Genomic DNA, 14705 nt, shown 5'->3' on the forward strand with positions numbered 1-14705 from the left:
CGCCCGCAGAACCTGCAGGAGAAGCGAACCGAACACAATAACCAGAACGGATGTGAATGGAGACAAATGCCAGAACTCTCCTTCAAACGCTGCGCGCTAATTGGTCCATTAGAAGCCGGAGCGGTTAATTCCTGTCGTTATGGAGACAACATCCGGCTGATGATATTAATTACTGGCGGGCCGGAGCGGTGACTTTATGAACGGCAGACAACATGCCTGCTTTCTGTCTGATTGTTGCCTTTATTGTCGTCCCCCCCCCCCCCCCGCCTGCCGTAGGTCGTGGAATCCAAATCACCTCTGTAATTAGCCCGGCGGCACACACAGATATATGATGGAATATTGATTGCAGCCCACCCAGTGTCCCTCAGCCGCCCTCCCCTCTGTCCCATGTCGCCCGCTCGCCTTTCCCGCTCTTGGCGGTTGGCACGGTGGAGGATTGTGGGATTGATTGTGTTGGTTAGGGCCTGGCAGGGAGAAGCCGGTCTGCTCCACCCTCTGACATGGCCCCCACAATGGGCCTTTGTGTGATCAGTGTGTGCAAAGCCTCATCCCTCTAGCGCTAATGGCTTCTGGACCGCCACCGGCTCAATACGCCATTACTGTTCCGCATGAGCGAGGCCCGCAGACAGGAAGACGGAGGAGAATGGAGGTGCAGCACAGGCTCTGCGGCAGACCCGGGCCCACCAGGAGCTCCATCTGCTGCCCACGCGGACAGAGCGCCGCCGTCCCGCCAGAAGACGGGCCGCGCCGCGCCGCGCTCTGAGGGCGTGGAGAGACCTGTGAGCCTTTAATGAGGCGCTGAATGAAGGCCTCGTTAGGGCGTCCGCGGCGGACGTTAATCAGTAATTAGAAACTGTGATCTCTGAGAGGCGGGAAATGAAAACACTCCAAGCACGAGTGCGCTGTGCGCCGGGCCCACGCTGCGCTGCTGGAGGGCGCCCTCATTTGTGCGGCTGGAGTCTTCCTCTCAGAGCGAGGAAGGGCTCTCTCAGCGCTCCCCAGAGCAATCAGGACCCCCCCCCCCCCCTCCACACACATGCTGCAGTCAGAACGGCTGCTGTGGCGCCCGGCAGAGCCGATGGGGGGGGGGGGGGATTCAGGCAGGGGAGGAAAAACATGGCTGCCAGAAACTTTTTTGCTGATACTTCCTGTCTGGTTGTTGCTGCTTCTTCCTGGAAGTGATGGTTTGTGGGAGATGAAAACTGGCCACAAATGTGAGGGGGGTTGGGGGCGGGGCTGCCACTGCTCTCTAAAGTGGCTTGAGTTTGTTTTTCGGCTCTCCGGGCCCCCCTCCCCCTCTGGAGACCCCTCCCATTGAAACTATTGTTAATCAGTGCTGCTGATGCAGCTGTTTCCGTGCACGTGCGTGTGCACGAGATCAGTGGTGAGCAGCGAGCAGTCCCCAGCGCCATGTGGAAATCCACAAAGACGACTTCCTCTGAAACTAATTAATCGACGCCACAAGCCCATTACACTCGGTTAAAACAATTAGCATCTGCACGGTGCGTGCGCGGGGGGGTGTGCGCGCGGAACGGGGCGTCACGCTGGGATATAAATGCCCGCATTCCCCCCTCGCACGGGTGGAGCCGAGCCGCAGATGTGTGCTTTAGGATCCGGCGAGGTCAGGCCGCTTCATTTCCCTGGAAAGCAGCAGGAAGTTCTCCCGCGGCCCGGCCCGGCCCGGTCCGCTCCGCTCCGCTCGGCTCGCTCCAGCCAGATAATAGCCAGCTCCTCCTCACCCCTATTAGTGGCTCAGTCAAACGATCCATCCATCCCCACTGAGCGTCGACCACATGGAAGGCCCATTTCCACCCTGTTGTGCTGAAATGAAGGCGACGCGGCCCGCTTGACAGGGTAATTACTTTTAATGAAATAATACGGCCATTGTAGACAGCAATTAAAAGTCGCTCCACTCATTAGAGGAACTTACAGTTTACTTTCATTCCTCTGTTTTCTAATGATCCAGAGGCAGGCCTGTTCAATGGAAGGGCTGCGGCGTGTTAACCCCCCCCCCCGGGGACCGACCCTCAGGTCCTGTCGACGGTTCAGGCGCACAAACACAGACGGAGCGGGAGGCTGGAGGGGCCCCCGCTCCAAGCGTCTTCCAGCCGGGGCGAAGGCGACCCGGAGCGGCGTGATGCAATCACAGATCAAGTGTTTTGGCGGACGCTCTGATCTGGTTTCTGGCAGCAAATATGCGGCGGCGCTGAGGCTGCAGCAGTGGCTTCTCCTTTCAAAGCAGGCCAGCAACCTTCAAGACGTGTTTGCTGAGCTAACACTCGCTAATTGACCACCATTTCCTCACAGAAGCAACATTTCCACACCGCCTTAATGCTTCTCTTCCTTCTCACGGGTTCGCCTCCTGACTCCTCTCTCTTTCCTTTCTCTCTGCAGCAATTTGGAAAGATTTTAGATGTGGAGATTATCTTTAATGAGCGAGGATCCAAGGTAAGTGAACTAGAACACCAGCTGCTTCATTACCATCTTCTTCTTCTGTTTCCTAATGATGGCATTAGTGTGCTGTGTACTTTGGCTGAGAGTGGTGGTCTCTAAGCCGGGTCCTGGAGAGCCCGGACTCTCCCTCCCCCCTCCACATTGTTTTGTTTGTTGCAGCTCTCGCCCGGTGGAGAATCATTAGTCCTGTCAATCAATTTATTATTGAGCTGTTTCACATGCGGCGTAATCCGCCGGCAGGCTGCAGGTCCTCCAGCATACGGACCTGGACCGGCCCCTCTTGGCGCCGGACGCGTCCGCAGGTTCATTTGCAGACGAATCCCTGAGTTTTGTGCGAAGGCGAGCGCCTCCTAATGCCACGGGTCCAGTTGAAGGATGAGCTTGGCCTTATTCTGCATTTCTTCTTCATGTGGAGACAACAGAAGCCCGGCTAACAATGCGCTCCTTCCTCTCTCAGCACTTTCTGACTCCCCCACTTAGGCGGCGCCCGGCCCCGAGCTCGCCGCCTGCTACCCAGGTTGTTAGTCTTTTTAAAAAGGTCACAAAAATGCAGATTTATTTAAATAAACAAAGCTCAGCGTTTCTGAGAAAAATCCCTGAGTTTGGTGCTTTTAACTAAACAATACTTAAGCAGGGAGGCAGCAGATCAACTGCTGGCCACTATTTTTAGTTTGGAAGTTTTCAGACTTTTTCTTTTTTTCTAGCAGCTCAGAAATACCGACTCTGTCTTTGCTGAGTCATTTGCAAAGGAATCACAACCTGTAGTGGGCAGATCGTTTGTATCAGGAGGAGCAAGGCGCAGCCGCGCTTCCCGTCCCGTGACGGCGGCGCGGCACAGGTGAAGCCAGCGGCGCCGCGAACAGCCCGCCACCGCTGCTCATCCAGCTGTTCCTTTAATAGAGTGCAATAAGCTCCACAGCTTTCCATTCATAAAGGCGACAGGCTCCCCGGCGGGGGGGTTGAGGCATGAATACTATTGATTCCCATTCATGGCTGGGGGGGGGCTTAGGGGCTGAAACGGGGGTGCGGGGAGCCTGGACGCCGGCCATGCTGCTGCACTCTGCCGCCTCCACCAGACAAGATTGAGCACCGGATAAACCTGCCTCCTCCACCGCAACAAGCATTTATTGTTTGTGCCCCACAAAGCCATTACCCATGATGCCTTTCTCCCTTTGCGCATACTCCGTGCTTTATAATGAACCTATCAGCCCATTAATAAATGATCTATTTGCTGGGAGTCTTGTGTATTCTATTGGTGCGTCTCCTTTAAAAAGAAATCAAGCCCCTTCTGTGCTTGATAAAGAAAATACTTTTTTTTTGGGAGGGGGGGGGATCCTAAGGATTAATTTGTAATCCAGTCTGTATTTTGCTTTAGCTCTCCACCCACCCCCCCAGGACAGGTTTTTTTTTATTTATGCTGACAAAAGACAGCCCCCATCTTTCTCGTGTTTCATCTCTAAGCAGCTCTAAGGCCTTGCCCCCCCCCCCCCCCCCCCCCCCCCCTCCAGTACCAGTATATATAGAAACTGGGGAACAGGGCTTGTTTGGCCAGAATAACTTAAGTGTACTCAGAGCTCAGGTCCAGTATCCCAGTCCACATAACTCAAGGAAATGACAGCCCCCCCCCCAGGGGAGTGGTGCAGGGAGCGAAAGGGGGTGGGGGGTGGAAATGGGTGTATTTGGGTCTAAAGACAACATGGCTGCAGTTGTGGATCACATGCGGTGCAGCTTGTGGTGGATCAGAAGCAGATCTGCCGCCGGGCAGATAATTACGGCCCCATGATGGCAGCCAGCGGTGTTTTGCATTAGCTGCCTCCTGACATTCAGCGGCGCCTTTAATTGTGCAGAGCGGGCAGGTTTGTTGGTGTTGCGGCGTGAGGTCGTGTCACCCTTATCCTCTCCTCCTCGGATCTCTGTGTTTGCTGTGTCCTGACGCCTCACTAACTGCCTCTAATTAATCTGGCTGCTTACAACTCGACTCTGCCGCTCACCTCTTTCTCCCTTCTCTCCCCCCTCTGTGTGTCCACCCCCCCCCCCCCCCCCCCCCTCTGATCTAACGTGGCGCTCTCAGGGCTTCGGCTTTGTAACTTTCGAAACAAGCACAGACGCTGATCGTGCGCGGGAGAAACTTAACGGTACAATCGTAGAGGGACGCAAAATAGAGGTGCTTTCACATTTTTTCCTCCCCCCCTCGCCTGCTGCCTTTTCATGTCGGAGCCGTGCATCAGCATGTGTGTTTGTGCATGCGTACGTGCATGCCTACGTGCATGCGGAGCAGCGGATAACTCTTCCTTGTTTGGGATCCACGGCCTGCTGCTGGGACGCATGCCCCCCCATCCTCCGGGTTCCTGAGGAGACCCGCCTCCTTCCATCGCCATCGTTTAATGTTGCCTGCTCTAATTCTGTTTATGACCCACCCCCACTCAGCCATTGTGATCAGGTCAATAGAAGGAAGTGCTTTTTCTGCTTTTCTTTTCTGTTTATGCGACTAAAACCAGAACGTCTGTTTATTTATTTATTTATATATATTTTGTTGTATTCATACCTGCTGCATGTTTTTAAACCTGTTTGAATAAAAATGCATTGTGGGCAAAATTTGATTGTGCAGCAGGTTGTATTTTACAAACAAGTCCTCATTTCTGTTGATTTGCCGCCTGCTTGAGCCTGCCCCCCTCCCTCCTTGATGTTCTGCTGTTGATCAATGTGTCCTGCCGCCTCAGGTGAACAACGCCACAGCGCGGGTGATGACAAACAAAAAGGTGGCCAACCCCTACACAAACGGTACGTGGACACACAGGCGCCGCGCTCTCCGTCACGCGTGTGATGTGACTGAGTTTGTGTTTGTCTACAGGCTGGAAGCTGAATCCTGTAGTAGGAGCTGTCTATGGTCCTGAACTGTATGCTGGTAAGCCTGCTTGCTTGCTTTCTTCTTTTTTTCCCTTTCCTGCGTACCTGAGGCTGCTATCTGCAGCAGCCAATCCCGGTCTGACCCCTGAGTTTCCACAATCGGGTTCATCCTGATGCTACTGAACATGAAATTCCCCTTAAATCAAAGTGAATCTGAGAGAGGCTCAGATAAGCAGTGGATGATCCAAGCTGCTGTGAGTGGCTGAGGGAGCCTGAGCCATTGTTTGCGCCGTGTGCAACTGTAAAGCAGGGGGAAAAAAATGATTTCAAGAGCAAGCGCCCCTGCAACTGTTATCAGATTGTGGAGGCTGCTGCTGTGGATGGATTTGCCAAGTGCGCCAGATTGACTTTTACAGAGCTAACCGAATAAGGGAGATTGAGTGAGCGATATTGTTGGCACCCACCCTGTCGAAGGCAGCTATTCCTTCTGGTCTGGGTAATGGAGGAATGAGATGAGCTCAGTGGGGTTTTCCCTATCTCTCTCTGCCTCGACATGCCGGCTTTATTGCTGTATGTTATATGAACCCTTTGCATTTTAATGAGGGGGAAATGGTACTATTTCATTTGGAAGAAGTGCTGAGCACATCGCGCCACTTTAACGGCTTTCCTTTCTGCTCATTAGACTAAAATCTGTTCATTCCCTGGACAGCTTTACGGCGAACCTCTAAATAACTGTCCATGACAGAAAGCAGTCATCTATCATTTTTATTTCATCCCCAACCCCTCACCCCTGCAAGCCTCCTCCCTTGCCTCCTTCTCACCTCGTCCTTTAGTTTCCTCGTTTTTAACAAACACAGGAACCACGGCCCCCACACCGCTCACTTCACTGACCTATATGTGCACTCACAACGCCACCAGCTGCCCCGCTTTCGCACCCACACCCATGCATGCAGGAATAGATAACTTATGTAGAGCACAGACACCAATACATGTCCTCTCCTGCATGCACACACTCTCCGTTTCACACACACACTTCCCAAATCATCTCATAAATCAGAGGGAGTGTGGTCCACCACTCCAGGCAGGGAAGCGGGAGGGGTTGGGTGATTTATTGGCTGCTAATTTTTCAAGTCGTCTTGACATGGCGCTGGAGTTTGCCAAGCCTAAACGACAACATATGCTTGCCAGCTGGGAAGATGGGAAACATAAATAAGAGATACATTTTTGACCCCCCCCCTCTAATGATCAGGAAAAAAAAACTCTTTTATCTCTCCTGAAAAGGAAAAAGGCAGACCAGAACTTTATCTCTTCCCTCCCGAATTTAGAAAGAAGAAAAAAACAGGATTCATGTTGCAGCCTTCAGGACATATTCTAAAACCATCATAGCTGTGGTTAGTACACTTTTGGTGGGAGTAAAATGGGATATAAAGGCGATTAATCACTGTTTATCAGTCCTCATTTCTGTGCAGGAGATCAGTGAAATTGGGAGCCATAAATCCTGCCGCCATGACAGCACACTTCGTCTCCATTCGTCCTGGCGCTACAGGTTTATTGTCCTCAAAACCCATTCAGGAGAATGACGGATGAGAGCCTCATGCCGACTCCCCACTCTTAACCTCTTCCAGGGGAAGACCGGCTCCTCCTCTATCGGGGGGAAGAGAGGCTGCTGAGGTCTGGGGCGGAGGCTCTGCATCCACCTTTCCTCTTGCTGTGGGAAACGTTTGAGGGGAAACAGTGGGAGGATCTGCTGAGCTCCACGAAGCTGCGACAGCATGCTAGAACAGAAAAAGGCTTCTCCTTTTCACAGATCTCAGGGTCATCTTTGGCTCTTTTGTCTGTGGATGTTCAGCTGTCATTAGAGCTGTTGACTCAAACAAACGTGTGCGGTCAGACCATCAAAACATTTCAATAAGGAGAGATCGTAGGAATGTGAGGAAAAGTTGATTTGTGTTACAAAAACATCTGCATCAAATAAGTCCACACTCCTTGGCGGTTAGGTTCTGGGTTGACGGCGTTGTGCGGGTTTGGGATGTACTCGGACCGTGGATGAAGAGTAGACGCTGATGGTGGTTGCAGGCCAGGCCACCACAAAGCATCACTGCATGTGGAGACCAGGGTGGAGGAGGGCTTCTAAAGCATCTAGAATGCAGAGAAAGAGGCAACCGTTCATGAATTTAAAGGTGAAAACATGGTTGAGATTGTCTGAGAAGAAAGGAAGGCGGGCTGTTTAGTTCAAAGTGAAGGCGTATTTGTTGAAGTAGTGACGTAAAAACCTAGTGTCCCTGTAAGGGAGGTAGATCTTTCTTTGTGAAATGTCACCAAAGCTTCACCAACATAAACAAAAATTAGCTTAATAAAAAAAGAAGTTTCTTCTAGCTTTAACACTTTAAATTTGTAAATCTGACATTAAATTAAACTGCTGAATAACTTACAAACTTTGTTCAGCACAGAAGATGGACGCCTGGACGAACCAAAAAACAGGTTTAATGATGGAAAAGGGTTTTTGTGTTCAGCCCCACAGTCAGAAATCTGGATCTCCATAAACTTCCCATGAAATAATGAGAGTTTCTGATAACATGGAGTCTGTTTGGGTGCAGTTATGTGAGCTGCATGCTTGGAGATGTGCAGCTTCATTTTTCACCTTCTGAAATTAAACGGAAACAGTCGCTGATATCAAATCACACCAAGGGAAAAGAGCAGGAGCAGCCGAGAGAAAAAGTGACTACTGTGTCTGTCGCTGGAGGTTTTTCAGCACCGCGGACAGCGCCTGTGTACAACCCAGTGCTGCAGAGTCCTGATCCTAAAGATCGGCTCCTGTGGACGAGGAACAGAATGAGTGCATGTAAACGGAGGGGGGAGGGGGGGGGGGGGTAGGCTCCAGACCGTTGATTAGACAAAGCTGGTTTTGCTGGGGGGGGGAATTAAGCACTCATCTCCTGATGTGTTTGAGCAGGAAGTATTAAAGATATTTCTTCACGGGGGGCTAGGTTACGACCCCGTCCCTGGATTACCTCGGGTCCAAGTGGCTCGGCAGGTATTGAGACTCTCTCCATTTGACAAATATGACATATAAGGTGCAGCGTGACCTCCTCCAGCGCATAACTCCGCCCCCCACCCCCTCAGGAAAAGGTGTTTGACTTTGGTGGCTGGCCCGGGCGGCGCTGCGGCGCGGCTGTTGTTGCTTTTCACGCGCTTACCTGGCTGTGACAGTGCCTTTGATTTATGGGTTATTATTGAAGCAGTGTAGCCTATCGCCAACTCATTATGAGTTTACATTCACATACATCACAGCATGCATATTGCATACAAATGTTCAGAAGAGAAGGAAGGTAGTGCTTTGTTTTTGTTTTCTGTGTGTGTGTGGGGGGGGGGGGGGGGGGAGAAGGTGGGGGGTCTGCGGATTGTTTTTGCCCTTTAGCAGATGTCCTCTACCCAAAAAAGGAGACACTGACTTAAATGTCAAGGTCAGCACTGTAAATCATCACGGGGGGGCGGCTGGTTAGAGTCCGGGGGCGGGGCTAGTTCAGTTTCAGCAAACATGTTACTTGGGGGGATTTCTGGGCATTTCAGGGTGTGGTGGTAATGATGGGGGGGGGGGGGGGGGGCATTTAATCCCTGTCAGATGTAGAGGGGGGTGCACGTTGTTCATTAGGGACCCCCCCCAACCCAGGGAAACGCTGCATTCAGGAACCTTGTATCTTTTTTTCCAACTGGCGCTGCGTTCAGGGACCCTCCAGGTGTCTGGATTCATTATTGAGCAGAAGGGATTTGGTCAGAACCAGATTGTTCTGCATATTTGACACAGTCATTGTTTTCATGTCATGGTCTACATACGTCTGTTTACCCGCATCGCTGCGACGATCCGACAAACCCGAGTGTTTGATGAATTTACCTGGAACTTGTCGTGGAAGTGAGCAGCAGAGAGCGAGGTGAGAGGAGGGCCGTTCGCTGAGGATGAAGAATAATGGGGCTGACTGTTTTTTGATGGACTCCGCTGTGGGGGGACGGAGAGTGAGGGTGGGGTGGAGGCCGGCTTAATCACGGCCTCACATCAGCGTGTTTGTATGCACCTCTGCAGCCTGTAATCAGGCAGCCTCTGGACTGATTGAAGGTTAAACGGAGACCTGAACCCACTCCGTCTGCACCGGCAGTCATCAGCAGAGGATGCTCCCGGATTGATTTGGAGATGAGGGTCAAGCCGGTCTGGGTCCAAAACATCCCAGACTGTCTACCGTTTCCCATTTGTCCCCATTCAAACCCGGGAATCCGCCCTCCGCCTCCTCCGTGTCCAGCTTCCTGCTGTCCTCGGCGCTGCTACCCCATTGTGTTTAAACTATGCAAAGGCTGTGGTGCGAAACTAGTGGTATTGCATCCATTAGCTGCCTGGGCTTCAAGGCTGCCCCTCTCCAGGCATCAGGGAGGGATGCGTACAGCAAATGTGGATCCTTGCTGAGTATGGCACAAAGCAGCGAGCTGGGAAGGAGGAGAGTGCTCGATGAGGCGCACCTAGAAAAGATTAAATCTATTGTTTCCTTGTCTTCCACATAATGCATTCTGTCATGGGGAAAGCAGCGCCACACGTCTCTCTGTAATGTATGCTGTCACGAGGTAAGCAACGGCAAGCCGAGGATGCTCCCTGAAAGACGCCTCTCCTCTGTGTTTCCTCTGCAGTCACAGGGTTTCCGTACCCTGCCACAGGCGCCACGGTGGCCTATCGGGGCGCTCACTTGCGAGGCCGAGGGCGGGCTGTCTACAACACGTTCCGCACAGCTCCGCCGCCACCACCCATCCCTGCTTACGGAGCGTGAGTACCGCAAGGAAATGCGTCCCACTTACCGAACATTTCGGAAGTCTTAACACTAGGTGGAGCTGCTGTTCCGAACAGGGCGGCGTGTGAGCGCAGACTTCAAAAGCGCTGCACAAAAACACACACTTTGCGATTTGGAGTTGAAGGTTTCCCGATTCCCGGAAGTTTAACCCAGAATTTGTCACAATCAATTAAAAGAATACGACAGCGAAACAGCAATAGTCATTTGAAATCTTAATGAAATTTACCACATTTCTTACTGCCATGAAGCACATTAAATATGTCCTGGATACGAGGAGTACATTATCAGGAGTGAACCAGCCTGATACAACGTCGGGTTGTTTCCATGTTGCTTCTGTTTTAGTTTCTAGGTTTAAATTGCTTTTTCACAAAAAAGAAAATGGTGGTGCGACATGTTGTCACGGTAACGGCCCACACCACACTCGCACTGTGGTTTGGTAGACAAAACATCAGTGCAGTTCAGTTGCTACGGTGTGGAGCAGACCTGTTTTTCAGGCGTGCATTCGCATTGTCGATCATCAGATTTTAAACCGTATCCTGCAGCCAATCAGAAGTGTTCACCCGGACCATGGTGTAAAAATAATGGCCGATGAAATGTCCACTATTAGAATCGAATGGATAATAATAATAATAATAATATGATGATGATGACGGTTCACACCTCTTACACTAGGTCGCCTGTACGATAAATAAATATTAAATCAAATATTTATACTTTAATTTTTATTGTTTTTCACATAAGCGGACTAATTGATACGTGCCGTTGTCATGGTAACGGCACCAGAACCTGCTTCTCGCTCTGCTGCGGCTGGTATTTGAGGACTAACCAGCGGAGGAAAGATGTTTATATGCTAAACGTTGGGTTTAGTGATCCAAAGCATCACTTCAGAGGGAAAGTTCACCTCTTCATCATTTGCTTGTCCAGATGATGAAGCAGCCAATCAGAATCCAGTATTCACCTGCACCGTGTTATAGAGCATGAAATCATGTAAATATATAATATTCTCTCGTTTATCACGAAAGTTATGTTGTGAAAATACCTTGCGAAAGGTGAAATCTATACTGAAAATACTACAAAAGTACCAAATTCTGAAAGAGTATTCATCTTTCTTCTTTCCAATAACCACAGACGCTTTCAGGCTGTGAAACTCCTGAACTTTTGTTTCTTTAGTTCAAACCTTTGTAGAACATTAAGTCCACAATTATGGAATAAAAACAGAGTTCAAAGATTTATAAATACCATGGAAATGAAATGAAATGTGTGAAATAGCACAGAAACTATGTGAGACAGAATGATGACCCGTGTTCTAGCGAGGGAGCGCTGTGGATCATTATCTCTAGATGATAGACGTCTGTCAATCATCGTTTGTGCACCTGAGTGCACTAAACACAAAACATCCTTTAGTTCAGTCAACCCCCCCCCCCCCCCCCCCCACACACACACACACAAACACACCTGGTTTCTATAGAGGGGAGAAGGGGGGGGGGGGGGGGGGTTCTGAGGGTCCAGCCATCTTTCTGTGATTGAAACCAGGACTTCCTGAGTCCCAGACCCCACCCCCCCCCCCCCACCCCCCCACCCCCTCCTCCTCCTTTTTCTCTCTCTGGGGTTCTGATGGCAGCAGCTTGATTTATTTGGTGAAGTCATGTGACAGAGCTGCCTCACCACCACCACCCCCTACCCCCCAATGACAACAACTGCAGCAACAGCAAAGACAAACAACTTTAGCCGAGCAGAAAGGATCTGAGACGGTTGCAGCTTCAGTCTGACCCGTCGTTTTTCCCATGGTGCTACGGGGGTGAAACCGCGGCAGTAAAGCAGCGGCAACGTCACGGTGATCACTGCCGTGGCGATGATGATTTGGCAACAACATTACTGCCCCACCCAACCAAGCCGTTAACGCTCCTGTCCTGTTTCCACAGGGTGGTGTACCAAGATGGCTTCTACGGCGCAGAGATCTATGTGAGTACACTTTTTCTGATGAAACTAAAGCGTGTGCACCCACCACCCCCCCCCCACCGCCCTGGAGACAAAAATGTGATCTCCTCAGCCCAAGGCTTTCACTCGACTCTGCTGCCAAGCCGGCGTCGATTAGGCCTCGTTCTGCTGTGCCAAGAAGCCCAACAACAAAATTTAAAACCCCCTCAGCTCCCCGCCCCCCCACACACACACCTCTTCCTGTGATCTCAGACTCTGGCGAGGAGGCGGACCCTGACTCAGTGTCCCATGTCAGGTCAGGTGGTTTCATCCTTCAGATTTGTCTAGGCTTTTGAGCCCCCCCTCCCTCCTGTGTTCATTCTAAGAGCCTGTCTGGGATATCCCTGCCTCCCCCAGGGGGGCCCCACACAGGCCTGGTGGAGCCAAAGTGCCCCCGCCCCTGTCAGGGAGGAGATAAGGGAGCAGCAGATAAGGGGGATCTGCCGCCCCTGTGGGGCCGCACCCTGGCGCGACCCCGACACGTGTCATCCGTGATGACATCACAGCGCAAATGTTTGTCATTTGCTGCTTTGGATGACAGCGAGCGCCGCAGGAATGACAGCTGCTTCTCAACCCCCCACCCCTGCGACAATTGTCTCGGAACGAAACGCTAAACCCGAGTGATGAATGGCTTACACGCCAGCCCGTGTGATGGCGCGGTATTTCACCGGCTTTTACGGCGCAGACACCCACCGCCATGGAGGCGACCCGGCTGCACTCTGACTGATGTTGTTTGTCTCTGGCTCTCATTCGAGCCCCTCCAGCTAAGTCCTGTACGCCGCTGCCCCCTGACCAAGGCCCGGCCGGGTCGATCCATCACTAACCCCGTCAGCCCGGCCCCAGGGCCGCGCTGCCATTAGTTTAGGCCACCGCCCCGCCTCAGTCAGGCTGATGTGTGTGAAGGTCTCAAGTGACCAGGAGGGAAGCTGCCCCCTCAGCGCCCCATCAGTCAGGAGGAGCAGGCTGGCTGATCAGTGGAAACGTGCACATATACAAGATTGCACGTGCTATAATACTTATGCATGCACCTCTGTGCGGAAACGTGCACACGTTCACGGGTGCAGCGGCACACGCTCTCCGTGACAAAATAACAAATGTGCTGCACTGCTGTGTGCAGGATTTGACAATGTGCCGCGGTGATTTATTGGCCCGTGTTTGTTCGGGCTGTTGCTGTAATCAGCACAGTCCCAAGGCACGCCCGTCCCGCAGGAAGTCATCTGCCGCAAGTGCCGTGACTTCCCGTCCCTCCGGAGAAACCTTGAGGAGAATTACAGGAGTGGGATTTCAGACGGCGTTCCAGGGGCCCCCGCCTTGATTTCACGTGCGGCCGCGGGCTCGACCGCCACTTCTCGGCACCGCTCGCAATCGGACGACTTTCCCCTGGAGTTTAAAAATGAATGAAAGCATGCATTATTAAAAGCCACCTATCCGCCGCGCGGACACAGATGGGCGCACACTCCAGTGGCACTAATAGAAAAACAGTAGGAGAACAGCTTCATTTTTCAAAGAGAGTAATAGCAGCGCTCCACAATGAGCTCTTTAATTCCTTCCTCACTCTGCCAAATGAATCCGCCGCTTGTGCCTCCCCAACGGTCCGGCCGCCTTCTGCCTTCATTTCAGCGGGGGGGGGGTGTTCGTGTAAAGGAAAAGGGGATCTTCAATAATGCAGGAGCAAAGACTTCTCCATCTGAAAGTGGGCTGGATTTGGGGAGTGGCCTGTTTCCTGTTGTGCTGCAACCCAGAGGAGCTTCTGCTGGGAGTGTCCCGGTTGCAAACAGCACCTTCTAGTGTCTGTGTGGGGAACTGCATCTGCCTCCACCATCCGTTAACCCTCTGCTTACTTCTACAGGGCGGCTATGCAGCGTACAGATTTGCCCAGCCCGCCACCACCGCCGCTTACAGCGACAGGTGAGTCCCCCCCCCCTCATTGTCTCACGCCTCGGTGATTATCCCCAGAGCTCCACATGTTGCATGTTTTACGATGCCACGCAGCTATTTTTGGGCGTGTTTTGGTGCGTTTTCTCATTTCCTTTCCCTGCAACTGCCTCCGCAAGATGGATTACACAATCAAACCATCATCTGCAAGCATCTTCAGCTCGTTTCTGCACAAACGCTGGAGGAAGGAGAAATTTATTGTGGAGCCTGCAGAGGCTGCAGCGTGGCAAAGTGGCGCTTTAGGTTTAGGAAGAAATCATAAACCCATTGGTAGCACAGCTGACAAGCTGCCTCCGCTCACAGTGGCCTAACGGATGCAGGGGAAGTGGAGGGTGACCAACCAGCAGTTTTCGCCTCCGCGCACCGCCGACACTTCCAAGTTTGTCTAATTTCCTGTCAGATATTTTAGTTTCACATAAAAGACAACAATTCAACAGCTGCAAGTTGGCTGTGTTTAGGACAGACTTTCAACAGTTAGGACGATAAAACAAAGGCATTCTGAAGGAGCCGGTTCCTTGCAGGAGGGATGAGAGTTTTTCCAGACATCTATAGGGTCACATATATGTGATGAAGGTCCTGAGCATTTGTGGAGGGAAGCTTATTTAGGGTTTCCTGAGGTGTTCTCCCTTCATTCGCTCTTATCCATTAAGCATGCCAGCATAT

At 51.7% G+C, this 14705-nt stretch overlaps 1 protein-coding gene across 27 annotated transcripts in view; it reads left to right on the forward strand.

Moving 5' to 3' along the window:
* Positions 1-14705, forward strand: part of rbfox3b (RNA binding fox-1 homolog 3b) — a 653838-nt gene that overhangs the window by 624886 nt on the left and 14247 nt on the right. For 17 of the 27 annotated variants that reach the window (XM_078951931.1, XM_078951937.1, XM_078951938.1 and 14 more), the window contains 7 exons: positions 2395-2448; positions 4526-4618; positions 5175-5235; positions 5306-5359; positions 9973-10105; positions 12053-12092; positions 13957-14015. In XM_078951931.1, coding sequence (XP_078808057.1) covers positions 2395-2448; positions 4526-4618; positions 5175-5235; positions 5306-5359; positions 9973-10105; positions 12053-12092; positions 13957-14015 — 494 coding nt within the window. The remainder of the gene's footprint in view (positions 1-2394; positions 2449-4525; positions 4619-5174; positions 5236-5305; positions 5360-9972; positions 10106-12052; positions 12093-13956; positions 14016-14705) is intronic. The other 10 variants (XM_078951941.1, XM_078951943.1, XM_078951929.1 and 7 more) reach the window with 1 other exon arrangement.

Source organism: Oryzias latipes, chromosome 8 (assembly GCF_053564925.1).
Source record: "Oryzias latipes strain Hd-rR chromosome 8, Olatipes_Hd-rR_3.1".
NCBI lineage: Eukaryota > Metazoa > Chordata > Actinopteri > Beloniformes > Adrianichthyidae > Oryzias > Oryzias latipes.